This window comes from Ananas comosus, linkage group 24, assembly GCF_001540865.1.
Source record: "Ananas comosus cultivar F153 linkage group 24, ASM154086v1, whole genome shotgun sequence".
Classification (NCBI taxonomy): Eukaryota; Viridiplantae; Streptophyta; class Magnoliopsida; order Poales; family Bromeliaceae; genus Ananas; species Ananas comosus.
This window is the reverse complement of record NC_033644.1, coordinates 729,829-748,973: the sequence shown is the minus strand read 5'-3', so window position 1 is coordinate 748,973 and position 19,145 is coordinate 729,829. Positions and strand designations below refer to the sequence as shown.

At 35.1% G+C, this 19,145-nt stretch overlaps 2 protein-coding genes across 2 annotated transcripts; one reads left to right on the top strand and one right to left on the bottom strand.

The window, feature by feature from the left end:
- On the top strand, positions 178–14,325 carry LOC109728730 (MADS-box transcription factor 50-like). The gene is made up of 7 exons (XM_020259235.1): positions 178–536; positions 11,707–11,788; positions 12,846–12,907; positions 12,976–13,075; positions 13,177–13,218; positions 13,337–13,378; positions 13,675–14,325. Exons 1-7 carry the CDS (start codon positions 355–357, stop codon positions 13,801–13,803), a joined length of 639 nt encoding a protein of 212 aa, XP_020114824.1. The 5' UTR covers positions 178–354; the 3' UTR covers positions 13,804–14,325.
- Positions 17,606–18,532, bottom strand: LOC109728731 (E3 ubiquitin-protein ligase ATL4-like). Its single transcript, XM_020259236.1, has one exon. It carries the CDS (start codon positions 18,345–18,347, stop codon positions 17,811–17,813), a length of 537 nt encoding a protein of 178 aa, XP_020114825.1. The 5' UTR covers positions 18,348–18,532; the 3' UTR covers positions 17,606–17,810.

Here is a 19,145-nt window from a genome sequence, read left to right as displayed (position 1 = left end):
CAGCTGACATGGTGAACAAAGTCTAAACATATTTCTCTATTTATAATTCATTTAATAATAATTTATTTTCAGCTTTTACTTTGAGTGATCTTTTTTGTCCATTCTCCAACCTCCACTTTTATTCTCTTCTTCTTTTTCAGTACAAAAGTTTTTTTTTTTTTTTGTGGACAAATAAGGAAAGAAAGAGACCATCACCCCTTCCTCTAAATAAACACTTACACTTTCTCTTTTCCTTTATAGAAAGTAAACAAATAAACCGATAAATTGACCAATTTCTTTCTTTCTCTCTCTATCACTGCAAGAACAAGCGGAAGTGGAGAGAGGGAGGGGAGGGATCTTCGGATCGGGGCAAAAATGGCGAGGGGGAAGAGGGAGATGCGGCGGATCGAGAACACGGCGAGTCGGCAGGTGACGTTCTCGAAGCGCCGCAACGGGCTGCTGAAGAAGGCCTTCGAGCTCTCCGTGCTCTGCGACGCAGAGGTGGCGCTCATCGTCTTCTCCTCCCGCGGCCACCTCTACGAATTCGCCACCTCCAGGTGCGAATCCCTCTCCCTCTAGTATTAAGCTTTCTACATAGTTTCATCCATCTTAATTATTAAGCTCTCTACATAGTTTCATCCATCTCAGTTATTAATCTCTCTACATAGTTCCAATCCCTATGGTGCATAGTGTTGGGGCAATTTCTCTCTCTAGATTGATTTGGTATTAGATAGTAGTAGAAAGTACCTGGGTTTCTCTCTCTAGATCTCTCCCTCATCATTCTTGATGCATATTTCTTGGATTATTTTGATTTTATTTTATTTGATCAGATATTAGACTTGCCCTAGCTTCTTTTTTTTTCTTTTCTTTTTTTTTTTTTTCTTTCTAGGGTTAGGGTTTGTCATTTGATTTGAATGGTCACATCACAAAAACCTTTTTGTCAGTGTTTAGTTCTTTGTTTGTATGAGAAAAACCACAATTAATTATAATTGTAGATCATCTCATGTTGCTAAATTTAACAATAATGGATAAAAATGGGATTTTTTTTAAATTTTTTTTTGGGGGGTTAAGTACAGTGTTTATCATCAATAAATGATCATACTGAAGCTGCTATTGAATTTTAACCATAATTAGTAATTACTGAGGAAAACCAATTAATGGTGTGTGATAATTAACTGGTGCTTATTCAATGTCTCATTTTAAAGAAACAACAGGTTTTTTCTTTTTTTTTTTAAAAAAATGTTTAGAGTTTCGATAATTGCGAGTTTGCTATTTGATTAGCTTTGGAGGAAGAAGAGAAGAAAAGAAGAATATTTAAATTGTATAGTTGTACGACTATGATTTTCTTTTTTTTTTATTCCTAAACTAGATTTGAACCTTTTCCGTTTTCATACACTTCCGCAATGTAGCAACCTCTTTCGGAGAAATAAGAATTAATGTAGCTCGCCTTTTGAATGTTTTTAGACGATGATTTTTTTGTCATTGAACACTAATTATGGGATCTTAAACACAAAGACACGGTTAATAGTGAACTAATGAGCATATGATACAGTAGTTTGTTGGTTGAATATTTGTGATTTATTCACTTTTTTAAATGTCAAATGAACTGGAATATTTAAATCAGTCTGATTTTATAGAAGAAAATTTGATTCAATCGTAGGTGGACAAAACTGCTCTACTGCTGTTTTGGTGTCATCACTCAATATTTTGCTTGCGGTTCGATCAGATCTCTATTATTTCTTATGAAATGGCCATAGTTATGATCTTTGCATAGAATTGATCTTCAGCGTTCGAAATGTAGGTTTCAGAGGAACTACCATCTTTTTATCTCGCTTTGTAGTGTTTCTCTTCTAAGTTCGTATAGTAGGGCAGTGATCGTTGGCTAACCGCATTTCTTAATCTACATGACTAATGAAGGCCATGCATATCCATGTGGCTTATATTATCATCGCGAACTACTTTGGCTAAAGACCATTTTCTAAGTTCAGCCTTATTTATAGGAGCTCTATATATCTTCCATCTTATTCTTTGGTTAATTTTGTATGGTCTTTTTATCCAATTCTTTATGAACAACTAATTGTATCGATAGTTCTTTTGTTTGATTAATTTTGATACTTCACTGCATTTCTCCATATTGCACATAAACTGCATATTATCTAAAGGAGCTGCTGAAATGATACTACTTGTGTGGCTGCATATTCTACCCTTTAGATGCATAAATTCAGTACTTAAATCATTTTAATATATTTTAATTGCATTTGCCTACCAAGGCTTATTTTTATGTTAGCCCTGGGGAGATACATTTATATGGTCATCTGTTAGAACTTCGAAGTATTCTCTTATTGTTGCTTACTACAAAAGGAAAAAGTTGCTGGAACTTCCCGAAATCTTTGTCTAGATCTATTTTGATTGATTACTGCATGCTGTAACATATTATGCATGCATGTACGTAGATACATATATACATGCACATATATATATATATATATATATATATATGGCTATGCACACATGCGTATAGTATGTATTTATACCTAATGAAATGGCATGAATGAACCTCTTTCCGTTATTAAAAGTTGCGGTTGTGTAAGCCTCGTCAATTATATTAGTTAGGAGCCTTTTGTTTACAATATAATATTTACAATTTGTTTAACGTATATCTGTTCTTTGTGCTTAATTTTTTTAGCTAAACATGAATAGATTGAAATTAAATTTAGTCGGCTAATAATCTTTCCTGATACTTTTCAAAAACTCCATTTTAGTCTTTTTATAATTGAGCTAGTTTTCGTTGTTTTGTGTTACTTAAAACATTTTGTTTTAATTGCTAAACTAATGACGTACTAATTAAAGAGCCAAGCTCACTGGAGCTAAAGAGCACTTTGCTTGGTTTAAATTTGATTGTAGTTTGACTTGAAAGGAGGAGGAGCCAAGTGATATGTATGTATGTGTCTTTTATATACTTAACAAAGAAAAGAGAGCTCAAGTGAAAAAAAATGAAAACAAAAAGGTAATACATATACATAGATACATACATGTAGGCATATTTTATACATGAATTCTTTTAATCTACAGTGTATATAGTTGATATTTTCTGATTAGAGCTAGCAGTTTGAACTTAACATACTAATTGTCAAGCTCCAAATTTTACATGAAGCTAGAGTTGTTGGAAAATATGTACCGAATTTGAGCAACTTGAGAACTGCCAACTTTCTTGAACAACCTTGTTGCAACCTAGATTGGATGGTCGTGCAATAAGATACAGACCGAGCATCGATATCAGTGGATCAATGTACAAATGTTGAAAAAGCATTATGTGCCCAACAAGATGTGGCGATTCGTGATTCGTGTTCGAGAGTCATATTTGGGTTAGACATGAACACAACATAGTTAACTAATAGTGTAAAACAAGGAAATAAAAAATAAAAAAAACCCCAAACACCTGTGACAAACAAGTAAACCATTTGTGTGGGTCATTTTGGGTGGACAATACTCGAGGCAATTAAAATTATCTTAAAAAAAAAAACAATCCACAAAATATGACTCGTTTAGCACAAGTATTGAACTTATTTAACTATTCTAAGAACTGCTATGGCGGTGTTGTAGCCCACCCCATTGCAGGTCTTGCTGCTGGGTCCTAATCACGAAAACGAAGTTTCAATCTAGATTAGCACAAGTATTGAACCTACTTACTATTCTATTAATGCAAGAAATATATTTTGTTGCTAATATAAGTTACTCATGCCATTATCATGTTCATGTGCGTGTCACACCCGACCTACCTTATTTGTGTTCTAGATTGACATGCAATACAATTATTTCATTTGTGATGCTGCCAATTTAGCATTAGAGTTTTTGGAAAAACTTGACTCAACCAAGTTGAGCCGAAAATTCTGTTGAGGGTAACTTTTATAATCGGTGCGAGAAATCTTTAAACAACTATAATTTTTCACTTGAATATCCGATTAGCGTGCAACCCCAATTCGGAAAATATTTTTTTGTTCAGGTCATGACTGTCGCGCCTCCATAAGATTCAAATCTGAATTTAACGTAAATCCCATGGAAGCACAAGATTTATAGGAGTGAAAAAGCCTGCTAGCATCACTTGAGGGGTGGTATAGAGCGATGTAGCGAGGGATCTGAGATGCAAGAAACAACAAATAAGATCATTGCTTAATACGAACCATCACTAATGCATATACTACTTGAAACTGTGTCATCCCACTGCGTAGTCCTCCCTAGTATATCATTCAGACCTACTTGCAAAACAGACTAGGTACGCATCCTATGTGATTAGGATATTTATAATTAATCGACTTAAATATTTAGTAATGATGCACATAATTTACTTTCCAAGATACTGATGAGTGTGCACATGATGCGTTCACGCGATATAAACAAACCTGGTCCTGACATATACCAATAGCATTGAATGGTCTACATTTACTCTCTAATATTGACACCAACTATGAACACGACATATAGGTACCTTCAGTATCACAACACAGACCAACTATCACAAACATCTCCAAATCCATACATCCCAGCTTCGAACATATTGTACTACAAAATAGCTCCTCATAGCACACTTGGCTACCTCAGTGTATGTTATTCGTCCTTGATGATAATACCTGGGTTGTACCTCTCCGAACCCATATGTATTCATCTACTCTAGTCTACACCAATCATACCAACTGATTTGGTAGTATCGTCCAACATAGTTTCCCCACATGATGTACGCTAGCCCTTTGGCATGCCCAAAGCTCATTGCCCTAGTATACGAATGTTAGGATCCGATCCATCTTTGTCACTTCTGGTAGTGTAAGGTCATGTTCTCACCTATTAAATTTGGTTGTGTCAACTCATCGTATTCTATTTTGAATCTCCACTCTATAACTCATGATAACAATCCCGTCAATGGTAAACAGTGTGTTGGAAATTATGACAAATTTATTATGAAAATCACATAAACTTTACATATCTTTGCATTGCAGCATTTAGTTGTAATTACCTCGGATCCGATCTTGGCTTGTTTTACGAACTTCTTGATCTGACAAAATCTGTCTCGGTCTTTAGCACCTTTTTGTTTTGTAGAGTTGATCTTTGTCGTCACAAACCGGCTATCAGAGTTGATCGCAGTGCACCGTCCAAATCCGTAGGATTTCTGATAATGCCCTAGAGTGAACCAAAGAGAAATTTTGTGAAGAGATAATTCTAATTTTCTCTTGTATAATTTGTGGCCAATCCCTCGTGTATTTATAGGTCTGAGGGGAGATACTAATCCTAATATGATTCTAACTAGATCGCACTTAAATAGGGATTTAACAAAATAGGATTTATTTTTTAGATTTATTTTTTAGCCTATATGGACTAGGAATATTTTGGATAAGTCCCAATATATATGGACAAGTTTTAATATCCCCACTTGTACACACTTTGTATTTATTCATATTTTCTTATCCCAAATATAGTCTCTCATATATTTCTACTTTTTATACGGAAAATGATTGGTGTGATCAAAAAATGAGAAAAATAAAAAATGAGGAATGCTATATTAAGTCACCATCCAACTAACATGATACTAATTCTCCACATCTCGTTTAATACTCTAAATTACTGAACTGTACCAGATCATAGCATATCTGATTCCTATCGTCGAGCACGCTAAATCTCTTATTAATGCATGTGTGAGTCACAAATCACAAGTGTGTTGTCAAATAATTTTTTCTCAGATGCCTTATGCCAATTCATTTCAATTTGGTTGCTTTCCTAAACATGTTCCACTTGACTTGATGAATCCTGGCCCTTGGATATCATGGTAAAGTGCATCACCAAGTATCCACTTTATGACATGGTTCCAAGTCTCAAAAGGCTCACAAAGCGACGAAACAGAGATCAATTTTATCACTCTCTTTTGTAGTGTTCGATTTTGCACATATGGTAAGAAGTTAAGAACATATGCTATGATAGAGCTACCTCTATGGACATGTCATTCTCAAAACACCATAAGAATGTTGGTTCTATTGCAACTCAAGACAACAACGTCAAGACACTAACCCACATCGTGCCTTCTTCACATTTGACTTCATATAGGCCAAGTAGAGTCGTGGACCATCTCTATTGTCGACTTCATAAGGTCTCATCTTAGCTTATCTAAGGCAACATATACAATTGAAATACTTGCTTGCTTATTTACAATTGTAATCTGCAATCATATCTCTAATGAAGTGTTATCTGTTCTCAACATGCTTAGATCTTTTATAACACTTTGGATCATTCGCAAAAGCTATCGTTGCTAATTATTACAATAAATAATAACAGCATTATCTATATATGCTATTATATTCAAATTTGTCAAAAATCTCCTTAGCCAAACTACCTCTTGCACTGCTGCTGTACACACAATGTACTCCAACTTCATCGTCAACAAGGAGACAAGGTCGTTTCTTACTACATGATGAAATAGCAGCACCTTCAAGTAGAAACGCATATCCTGAAGTGGATTTATGCTCATCTTTATCTGTAGATTCATCTATGTCCGCGTACTTCGTTAATGTGAGTTCCCACCGTGATAGCATAGAGTAAGGTTTGCGGTACCTCGTAGATATTTGAGAATCATCTTAACTATCTACCACTGTGTCGCACTAGTAATACTCTAATATCAAATTACCATGCAACTACAAAGCATATGTCTGACTGACTACACATTATCGCATACATCAGGCTACCGGCTGCGCTTGCAAATGAAACTTTTTTCATCTACTTTCTCTCTCTTCCGTTTCAGGGCATTGTTCAAGAGCAAGATAGTATCACTTTTTTCCATTGGAGCATCAACACGTTTGAATTATGCATTTGGAATCGCTTTACGATTCTTTTAACGTAAGTCTCTTGAGACAAACTTAAAAATCTTTGAAACTAATCCCTATGGATCTTGATTCCTAATACATAACCCATTTGTCCCAGGTCCTTTATCTCAAATGTGGAGGACAACCACCTCTGTGTGGTGACAATCAACTCCATGTCATTTCTGACTAACAAGATATTGTCCATATATAGTGAAAGGATAAGAATTTTTTCTTTTTAACACATGCAATGGTCTTCTTCGATCATCATAAAGCCTAGTATAATAATTGCTCGATGAAATTGTTGATACCATAGCCTAAATGATTGTTTCAAGTCGTAGATAGAACATTTTAAGCTGTACACTTTCTGCTCTTATCTTTAGGGTATGTGTCACGCCCCGCCCCGAAACCACTACCAATTTGGCACGATTCGGCCGCGGCGACAGACCGCCGAACGGACAGCACCTCCCCTGCCTGCCCAAGGCTCAACCACAGGAATGTGTACAAGAATTTATCCAGGACTTTAAATTCTAAACATACACATTCAACGGGGGCACAAACAGTGCCAACAACAAGAAGAGCAAGTAATCCACAAGATATACGAGTGAAATAAAGAGAGTACTTTACTAACTATTACAATAGTTACATTCTTTACCTTTACATCATTTTCAAAAATGAATACATTTGATCCTCAAAATGCATAGCTCTCCAACCCCACCTACATGAATCTCTCTCAATACATAGGTGTACTAATGCAAAAGGAAAAGCTACTACACTANAATGATGCAGTTTGCATCATTTGCTCTCGCGGACTCAACCCCAAAGCACATTTTGTGTTTGGGACATTCTCAACTTCCACAAAGGGTATACTTTCGACAATTAGTCGATCTTGGATGAAGTACAATCCTCGTATTTCGAGAATTCACTTCCTTACAATATGAAACCAGGAGGTATATTCATATAAATCTCTTCGTCTAGTTCCCCATTTAGGAATACAGTCTTCACATCTATTTAGAACAATTTCAAATCTAAATGTGCAAGGTAGCCAGAATCAGGCGAATAGAGACAAAGCTTGCCATTGGAGAGAATGTCTCTTCATAGTCTACTCCTTCCTTTTGGGTGTATCTTTTCGTCACTAATTGGGTCTTATATTTGTCAATTGATCAATCTGCATTATGTTTTATTTTAAAGATCCTTTTATTTTCAATAGCTTTACACCGGACTACCCCCCGTAGTCCACCTAAGGCCAGGCTCAGTCGGCTACTTCTGTAGAGTTGATTATCCTCTACCTGGATTGTGATGCCCTGCTTCGTAAAGAAGTCACTTGTCCTGGAACTACTTTAGCCCTAGGCTCTCTCAATCCTCTTAACCTCTTACGCCTAGCCACCGCCCAAAATGTTATAGCCAGGTTAAGAGGTTAGTCTTATTCTACCTTATATATAGGACTTTTAAATACTGGGGGTGTCACATCCTTTTTTCCTTAAGCCCGACGTTCTCGTCAAGCTTAAGCACACTTACAAGTATCAGGCGATGTGAGAATTGTCTCGCTAGCCTTAGCCGATCTCGTGGGAAGCCATGCTTTGCTGTAGCTCAGCCAAGACTCATCTCACATGTTCGACTGAAGATTGGCTCTGATGCCAATTGTGAAGTCCTGCTTTCAAAGAAGATAACCTATTTTATATATAGGACTTCCATATCCTGGGGGTGTCAGATTTTCTTTCCTTTTTAAGTCCTAATGTCCTTGTTAGCCTCCTGCACACTTACAAGCGCTTGATGATGTGAAACTCGCCTCACTAGATCTCACACTTTCGGCTGCTGATTGGCTCTGAAACCAATTGTGATGCTTCGCTTTCAAAGGGTTCATCCATCTTACATACTTCAGCTCTGGGTGCTCAACCCTCTCAACTTGTTGGACCTAGCTACCGCCCAAAATGCTCTAAAGTTTAGACTTCCAAATTCTAGGGGTCTCACAATTATGTTGCTACAGGAGAGGTCACCTTATGTTGCATCGGGTTGCGCGCAATGGGTGTCGAAAGGATGTGTGGGAGAGAGGGGAAAAGAGAGAGGAACAACGCACCTCCCAACAACAAAGAAGAGAACAAATAGATAAAGAGAGATAGCATGGGGATTTCTCTAAAATCAAGCATCTTAATTTCAAAATAAACAAAATTACAAGACATAGGCTAGATTTATAGTCTTCAATGTTGGATCATGTTGAAGCCACGTTTCAAGTCAATTTCATAGATGAGCATCGAAAAATACAGGTTACTAGATGCAGGTTTTGAAACCTAATAGTGTTGATCTGAAACCTCAGTTAGGTTTTGGAACCTAGGTCAGCCTTTTCGCGGAACCTGAAAGACATGAAGCTGGTCTGGGGGCTGGTGTTCCAGAATGCCTCATCTATGTACTGAAACATGACAGTTTGCTAAGTATCAGGTTCCGAGTCACCCTATATAAGTTCCAGACTCGAGGCTATGACATGCAAGTTAAGTTGGCTTCAACTCCAACTTTATCTAATTTTGTGCTTTAAGATTAGAAATGGTCCAGAACCATCTTGTGTAGGTTTTTAAAATGGTGATTGATGGATAAAAGTGAATTGGGAGGCTTGGATGAACGGTGGTGATACATTTCTACTTGTTTAGATTTTAGGGTTTATATACCTAGTAATCCATGCTTGTGACTTTATAACTTCATTGTAAACCCTAGTTAAGAGAAAAACATGGGAGAGCTCTGGAGAGAAATTTTTTGTATCCAATTTACTCCTCGTACATTGTGCCATGGATTAATCATATAATGCATTAAGGAGTTCTTGCCCGTGGACATAGGTCGGCACATCTTTGGCCGAACCATGTAAATTTATTGTGTTCTTGTTTTCCCTTGTTCTCTTTGGTGCTCGTTACTCTTGTGCTTGTCTTTTCGATTGCTCTCATCAAAGTTTTTCTGCATAAAATTCGATTTTCCACTGCGCTATCTTATCCAAAGGGTTTGAGGCGTGCTTGGTTATCACTCGGCCAGTTCTATCATTCAAAACATAATCCTGCTTTAAATGAAATCTCAAGATATTAGAAATTTTCATAAACAAATATATATCTAATAATCTTCTAAAGTCATAGCCCTAATTTTTAGAGATTTATTACGGGCAAAAAAAAATCGTAGAAATCTAAAATAAATCATAAAAATTGACAAACTAATAAAAGAGAAAGGATAGAATGTATCCCTTATTCCTATTCTCCTTTCCTTCCTCTCTGATTTCTTATTTTCAACTTCTCCCTCACCATTAACCTTCCCTTCCCTTCCCTTCTTCTTCATCGTGATTTTTTATTATCTCATGAAAGACTAAACAAGAAGAAGATGATGAAAAATATAGTTCAACTGTTATTGTTTAACTTAGAAAGGTTAGCAGAAGATTTGTTCCTTTGATTTGTTCCTTTATTCTTTGAATTAAATTGCAGAATTTAGCATGCTATTGGGGATGATGTTAAGATTATGATGTTAAAATTCGAGGTCAAATGGATTTATTTGCAAGGAGAATGTTGGCTTGTTGTGGCTATATATGGCACAAGTGGTTGTTTTATTAGTATCTTCTTAATGCTTCTGAATTAGCCTGTGTAAATTGGTTCAGCTCTTATTAAGAAGGTGATATTATTGCAACACAACTTTGAATTAAAACTAGTCGGATTACAGTAGAAATTAATTTGACCCTGAGTACCAAATTTTGTAACTAAACCAAGATACGAAATTGCACCCAGACCACTATGAGAACTTTGTTTCCTCTGCTCTTAATATCCTATTATAGAGTAGTATCATTTATATGATCAAATAATAAGGATTTCAAGAAGAACCCTCAAATGGTTGTTAGAATTCTTGACTAAATTTGAAATTTAAGGTTGGCATTGTCAAATAGTGGGGAACCTGAAATAGGTTCAAGGGGGATCAAACAGTGTGACCTGAACTAAATGAATGGATCCAGCTTTTTGAGCAACAAAAGGCCTCACCTTAAATGCGTACTTCATCCCCAGGGGATTTAGCTCCTTCAGCATTGTTTAGATGTTAGAACAAGTTATTCAGTGATAATTTATGCATTATGACAATTTTCTTTTGTAATTGCAATCTAAGAATTTGATCCTTTTTTTTCTCCAGAAGGTCTTGGAAATCATGATTTTCGTCGGGTAGTATAACTTTCATCTATGACATGATTTATTTTATTCTGAGAAAATGGCTTGAAGGCCAAATTTAGTATTTCTTTCTAGACGTTCGACCATAATCCTCATCTATTAAATACTACAAATTTTTTTAAGTGAAAAAGATATGCTAAGCAAGATGTGTATGAATCCAAACAGCCTTATCTAGTTCTAATATTGGTTTTTTTTTTAAAAAAAAAATCTTAGCATAATTTGCTGGTTTGAGTACAGCATATATGGAGAACATAGTTTTCTTGTGCGCAATATTTCATTTTGATATTATATTTAGCATTCTTAGCTATGTAACTCTTGTTCTAATATTTAGCATTCTTAGCTATGTAACTCTTGTTCTAATATTTAGCATTCTTAGCTATGTAAGATAGCTTCAGATTTTTGGTAGCAAGGGTTGCTTGCATTATTCTCGGTGGATGTGCTCTCTTGCCTCCTGTTTTTGTTGTTAGCATTTTGTTAAAACTTCTTGAAGTGGCTTGCAGAGTGTTGTAAATACTAGCGGCATTGAAGCATTAATCATAAGCAGGTGATGTGAATGTGATATTCTATTTCAGCGTCATCATTATCTGCTTAATCTTGTGGTAGAATGAGCTCTTTTGTAAAGAGTCGCACTGATCGGGCTCATATTTTTTGCCTCAAACTAGTCAGAGAGATGTAGACTTCCCATGATCTGAAATTTTTGTTATTTTCGTCAGTGTGCAGAAGACAATTGATCGGTATAAAATGCATATGAAAGAGCCAGGGAGTACCAAGAGAGCTGCAGTGGAAAGCATTCAGGTTTGAACAGTGGTTAATTAAGCAGTTTCATTCAACAAATATGATTACTTGTAGCGGCATTTATAAGTTCTAAATCAAGTTAAAGGTCTCTGCAGTTTGTTGCTTTCTCGGTGATTTATATTTACATCTTAGGATTATAGACTCAAGGATTGTCATTTGCAAGACATGCGCTGTCTCGACAGGGTATTGTTGCAAAACAAGTCCACGTGCTTACAGCGTGGATCAGAAACTCTTATCTTTCCAACTTTTTATGTTCAGTCATACTTTTGGGCATCCGAGTGCTGTATCTTCTGATATAATATATGCAGGAGTTTTAATGCGTATCGTCGTAAAATAGTAGAGCTTATGAGATACATCAGTGGTTGATGCGAAACTTTAATCTCTCTTATTTTACCTATGAGTGCTGCTCCTGATGATGCACAAATTATTGCACCTAAAGCAAATTGTTTCTTCTTTCTAGGTATTTCAGTATCTCAGACAGCAAGCTGGATTCCAGTTGTTCAATTATGATGATTGAAAGTTTTTCAAATATACATCTGGAAGAGTTGGCAGTGATATCCCAAACAGAAAAAACCTATTTATAACTTGATGATCAACAATGTTTGTATGTTGATCTAAAATATTAAAAAAATAGCTCCTAAATAAAGATCCTAGACTAATATTATAGAAGCATTGTATTGGCTCAAATCCAGTAGTTTCTGACATAGAAGAGAGTGTAAATCATCAAATTGAGTGGCCTAATTATGATAGGAACTGCTAAATTCCACACAACATTCATTTACTTTGTCGAATCCTCGGTGGAATATTCCCTGAATAGATAGAAAAATAGCCAATTTCAACCTTAGATGCTAATTTTCAACACACCATCAAAAAAGGATCAGCTGTATCAAGTGACAGCAACTAAGTATATGTGATTGATGATAGTAAAATCAAATGATAAGAACAATTTGTCGATAGAGAACATGATGTTCCTGCTATCTATTAATCACCTAAGAGTCTGCCAAAGAAATGATGTCAGCAAATTTGTCTTCTGAAATACTTCTATTTATAAATGCAGCATTGGAAGTCTGAAACTGCAAGGCTGGCAAATAAGATAGAAGTTCTTGAAGCTCATAAAAGGTATGGATTTGAATTTTAAGGATTATCTTGCTTCGTACCGCCACATGTATAATATAAGATTGCTGCAGGAAACTCATGGGTGAAGGTATAGAGCCGTGTTCGACGGAGGAATTACGTGAACTAGAGGCTCAATTAGAGAAAAGTCTTAGCAACGTTCGAGCAACAAAGGTTAGTATAATAGCATTAGCTTCATTTTGTTTTATCTTAAGCCTAAAGCAAAATGTTATTAGTAATTGATAATGCTAACATTTCGTTCTCTCTACATTCAGCAAAAAATGTTATTGGATCACATTTCAGAGCTAAAAGAACAGGTTAGCTACAATTACTTATTACCTTGAATCTTCTTTTGTTCACCCAACGAATCGACTTGTTTTAACTTCCAATGCTAATTACAAATGTGGCTTCGCATTTTTGGGCTCATGAATTCAGGAGAGAATGGCTTTAAGGGAGAATGCTGTGCTCCGTGAGAAGGTAATAGTAATATGCCAAAGAAATATTTCCATATTTCGCTCTGCAAAATTATATATTTACATGTATCTTCTTAAATCTGAATTTATGAACTTGAATTTTTACGTCTACTCAATACTTATGAACATGGTCCTCTTTAAAAGAACTTTTTATAACACAAAAATCAACCAAATTTTACTTTTGAAAGAAGATAGCAGTGTTATGTGTGAGACTCTGGATGTTGCATAAATAAGTTTAGCCCTAGTAGAAGTTTCAATAACTTTGCGACTAACATGATAATTATATCTGTTCTATAAAAGTGCAAGGTTGAACCTCTGCTACAGCTAACTATACCTGAAGGGATTAATACCAGTGACCAAGCTAGTCCAAATGTAGAGGTAGAAACAGAGCTTATTATTGGGAGGCCAGGAACCAGCGACTCGCGGTAAATGACTAGTCGACTTTACAAACAATCAGTATAATGATACACTACTGTATCATTTTGAAATGACAAAAATAAGAACTCAAAGGCACATCAAATTAAGTATACTAGCAATTTAATTGTCAGCAATCATGTCTCCCGACTAATTCGGGTGTTGTTTAATCTGTGTGCAAACTAAAGTGAAGAATCATGCAACTGGTCTGGTACACTTTAAGATACAAAATCCATAGTGCTCAAGAGGAAGAGCAAAATTACTCTACATTGATATCCAATTAGACACTTCTAGTAGACAAAAAGAACTTAAATCCAATGTACTTGGTGGATGTGCACTATAGTAAGTTAGAAATAAGTTTCTTACAACTGTATCTAAACTGTTTTGTAGATGTCGAATTTCGGTATACATTCATTGGATCTATATGTTCATGCTTATTGAAAAGTTCACTGTTGTTGCATGTATGTAATTGCAGTGTCCATGTAACCCCCATACCACAATTGTTTAATTGTTCTACCAAAATATACATATTCTATATAATCTCATTCAAATTATCATTTGTCTATACAAAAAATACATGCAAATGGATGTAAGAGTAGTGATAGGTTTTCATTAATTCTGAGTTTGCTTGTGTGAAAAATGACTATAAAAGTGAAAAAAAAGAGAAACAATCCTCAAGATAAGAAATGAATACATCATAATAAAGTTAATAGAGCAAATTAAATTACCTTAAAAGTGAACAAAGTTTGAGGCTGGAGAGATTTGCTTTGTATCCAATGAGAACTTTTTGTGTATGGTACACAAGAGGGTGTTATGAAGCATGTTTTATAGAGGAAAAAAAAAGAAGTTGGAGATAGGGAGTTGAAGAGACTCTTTAAGCCATGATAGGAGGAGTTGGAGGGTCCCTTTGTTTAATGTGTTTTAAAGTCTGAACTAAAGGGGGTGTTATTATGGATAATTGCTTATATACCCTTCAAATTTTCAAAAATATCTCATTTATTCTTTTTTTTTTTCTTTTCAATATACCCTCGTATGTTCCTCCGTTGTTTCAAAATACATCTACAGTTACCACTCGTTAAGTTAACTTGAATTAAACGTGAGTTAAATATCCATCAGAGTTTAAAAAAATCAAAATGCTTCTTTTACCCTTAACTTAAGGGCAAATAAAAAATATTGGTGATAGTAGAAGTTGAAAAGACAAGAAAAATAGGTTTTTTGTTCATGACTTAAGGGCAAATAAGGAAAGTCGGTGATAGTAGAAGGACATATTTGAAAGAATAAAATAGTAATTTTATAGAGATAATAGTTATTGCTAATAGTTTATTAACAGATTTTAATTCTATGGGTATATTTGAAATAGGTTGGAATGTTAAAAAAAATATTTTTAATATTAGCCTTCTAAGAGGGGTAAATTAAAAAGCTAAAAATTTTTCAGGAGTATATAAGTAATTGTCCCTTATTATTATTATTTTATAATTGAATTTAGCTAGATTTATTAAATTTATTATACATATAGTAAAAATGATTATGTTAATTATAATGTTATGCATCCAACCACTCCTAGTCTCAATTAGAAATGCTAATTCCTTTTTCTCTGTTCTATAAATTTTGGGCACAAAATTAAATGCCCATGAATCAAAATAAGATGGTGAATGAGATCTAGTTTCAGGAGAACAAACAAAATAAAGTAAAAGTTAAGTTTTTTAAAAAAACCACTTTCGAATGTATTCAACCAATTTAATATAAATTTTGTGCTGTGTAAATTGGGAAAGAACACAGCTTTATCGAATGCCTGTTTGGACCAGTTTTTACTATTTGATCTTGATCTAGCACTGGTTCAGGTTTGATCGGTTCGAACGCAGTAGTTCAACTGGATTTGTGTGTCAAAGCAGCTTCTTAATTTTACCACTATAATGCTCAATTTGTCGCAATCACTCTATTCAGGTTTTATGAATGATATCGATAAATAACTAATAATTTAATTAGATCGAAAATGAAATGTTGCATAACCTCTACTTCAAATCAGTTATTAAGGATCGCGATATGAATTGTAGTTAGGTTAGAACTCACTATCAAAAATTTAGATAGATTACGCATCGCCGTCGCATTAGTAACATAAGATAATTGCTATTTTTTCCAGGACCAAAACTAGTTTCCTCCAGTTGACAAGAAGAACTTAAATCTAAGTAGATAAGTAAATATTAGGGATTTAATTGTGAAAGCTAAAAGTTTAGGGCTAAAGCTGGCAATCTAGCTTGCTGTTCATGAGTCAGTTCGTATTTGGCTTGAATTGAGTTTGAGATCGATCACTCGTTTAATGAGTGAGTCCAACACGAGCGGCGGTCGGCTCACTATATATCCAGCGCGCAGTTTGTGAGCCAGCTTATGTTCGGCTTGAAATGAATTTGAGATTGATCGCTCATTTAATAAATGAGTTAAACACGAGCCGTGGCCAATCAAAATGCATGTAAAGACACTTATTTTATGAATTTTAATTATTAGATTAAGATTCTAATTTTTAAATTTTTTTTAACTTTTCACTCAATAGTAAGACTGACAATCCAATTTACTGTTTGCAATCCAGCTCGTATTCGGTTTGTTAATAAATAAACCGTACATGAGCTAAATTTTCTTTGCTCGATATTATATTTTAACGAGCCAGCTCGGTCGTGTTCAGCTAGCCGACAGCCCTAGCTAGGACTAGGATTTTAAATTTTTTTTTTAAAAAAAACATGGGTAAAAGTTGAGTGACCATGGTGCAGTAATTAACCCTTACCCAACTTTATGTGGGAGTAGATCTTGGCTCATTAAATGCAAGGGCAACAAGTTGCTCTACACACGCAACAATCATTAATTCCTTTTGTACCCTAAAACAACAACACCAGCAGTTATCAACAGCATTCATTCATGTATCACTTATCATTTATCAACAACTCCCATCTCCCTACAGTAAAGGCCAAAATGAGAATATAAATCCTTCTTTACTTAATAAATTTTCGGCTGTTAGATCTATTTCTCTAATCATTTTCATCCGTTAGATTATATTATTTAACTAACCACTCATGCAACCCTAGAAAATCACTATTAGTTTAACCGTATATTTTTTTATCTAACGGTCAAAAATTTATGAGTATAAAGAAGTTTATACTCAATAAAATAATGTAGCCTTAGCCTATATATAGTATAGATTTCTTTGAACCACACATCACCATCAATCATTGATCAGAGTGTAAACATTCTCATTATCATTATCAAATTTTGGGATCATCATTCTTACAAGTTTCCCCAAAAGGAGAAGGGAAATAATTAATTACAAAAATACCTAAGTTAATATAATCAAGCTTTTATAGAGTAAGTGGCAAAGAGCTTGATAATTGGTATCCGAGACCCAAGTTCGAATCCTAGTTGATTCACATTTCTAACTAAGTTTATTTCTAAATGAAATAAACGAAACGAGTAGCGTGCTATTTATCTCTCAAAAAAAAAAATATAATCAAACTATGCATATATATATATATATATATATATAGTATACGAACTAGGCTTACTATGCTATTAATAGCACCAAGTCTTGGTGCTACCAAGTTTTGCCATTGGATTAAGAGATGTGCGGTTAGAGATGATGTGACCCCTAGGGTTGAAGTGGGTGGTTGGTTGAATAGTTGATCTAACGGGTAAAATATGAAAATGGTAGATCTAAACGGCGGAAAACTTTCGTAGCACTAAAGTGCTTCGTGTTTATTAAAGCATAGTAGCCGGATCTATATATATATATATATAATATTATATATATATATATAATTAATATATTGTACTCTTGTTATTATTATTATTATTATTATTTATTATTAATATTATTCATTAATTTTTAAGAGAGTTATTCTTACCTAACATTTTGACACATATATAATTCCCATCAACTCTCCAATTCCTCATCACCTAATTCTCTCCTCTCATTAATAAAATCAACATATGACAATTTAGGATCCTTTTTTTTTTTTAACCTAACCCTAACCCTAACCCTAATTTGCCAAAAGAAAGGCTCTACACAAAGGGCATGTGACCTGGCCCATGTCCACCCACTTATCTATACACCCTTTGTGGAAAACATGGCAACACCCCCCCAACTCCCTCACCTCATCCTTTGCCTTCAATGGCCCTAAGCACACTGCACACATGGGCTCCTCCCCAAGCTCTGGTGATGATGGTGTTGATGTTGATGATGATGATGATGATGATGATGGGATCTTCGAAGAGCTCGCGAAGCGCACGGTGCGAAGCCGCGCTTTGATCGCCGAGGGCGTAACCGGAGGAGAGAGAGGGGGAGGGGTTGCAGTTGCAGTCGCAGTTGCGGTCGCAATTGCAGTTAATGTAGTTGCAGTTGCAGCTGCAGCTGTGGATAGAGGAGGGAGCGTGTAGTAGTCTTCGACGACGGAGGGGGCGAGGCCGAGGTAGAAGAGAGAGAGGAACATGGCATGCCTAAGGGAGTCTAGGAGTTGGATCACAAGGATGAGAGGCTTTGGGAGGATAACACAGTAGTACACAGAAGGGAACCCCATGGTATAAGTGCAATATTGGATATATTGATATTGATGTGTATCAAGAGTTAGAGGAGAAATAATAGAGGGACAAAATGAAAGAAGATGGTGGTGTTGGTTGTGGTTGTGGGAGAGAGGGAGTTAATATTGGGGGAGATGAAAGGGAGAGTATGGAGAGGGGGAAATGAGAGTTGGAATGAGAGGTGGGGCCTTTAAATAGGAGGGTGCATGGTTGAGAGAGAGAGAGAGAGAGAGAGAGAGAGAGGAGAATTAATTATTGGGTACACCATGTGTACAATTACATCTCCATGACAAAAGCTTCAAAATCAAAATGTAACTCATCAGATGTATTATGCAATTAATCAAAAAGATTGCTGACTAAAAGACTATAAGGTTCTGTTTGTATGTATAAACATTTTATTCGGTATATCTTTTTAATTTACTCAAAAGATATGTGACATTTCGTAGATAAAAAGCATACCGATCAGATGTCTAGAACAACAGAATAGGATATACGATCTCCAAATCAATGTTTTTAGAATAATATAAATCATTTTATAGATAATAAGTAAAAAATCAAACTTCTCATAATAATGAATAAGTTATCACCGGATATTTAATTCTGACATCCAAATATGGTCTAAATTTTTTATAATAATTTCGTTCGAATTAAAGAGCTAACAGTCTCTCTCCATTAATGAGTTTTCAAACTATTTGATTCCTAGGTAATTGGTTTTTAAAATACATAATTTAGTGCCGATCCGTAGCGACTCTTCAGTTGTTATATATTAGCTTGCTACGTACCCATTTCATTTGTTT

Bases quoted from the DNA above. Each gene is read 5' to 3' on its own strand.
- LOC109728730 (XM_020259235.1), top strand. From the start codon at position 355: ATGGCGAGGGGGAAGAGGGAGATGCGGCGGATCGAGAACACGGCGAGT. The intron at 11,789-12,845 runs GTTTGAACAGTG...TTATAAATGCAG, and splicing joins CTGCAGTGGAAAGCATTCAG to CATTGGAAGTCTGAAACTGC. The intron at 13,379-13,674 runs GTAATAGTAATA...GTTCTATAAAAG, and splicing joins ATGCTGTGCTCCGTGAGAAG to TGCAAGGTTGAACCTCTGCT.
- LOC109728731 (XM_020259236.1), bottom strand. From the start codon at position 18,347: ATGGGGTTCCCTTCTGTGTACTACTGTGTTATCCTCCCAAAGCCTCTC.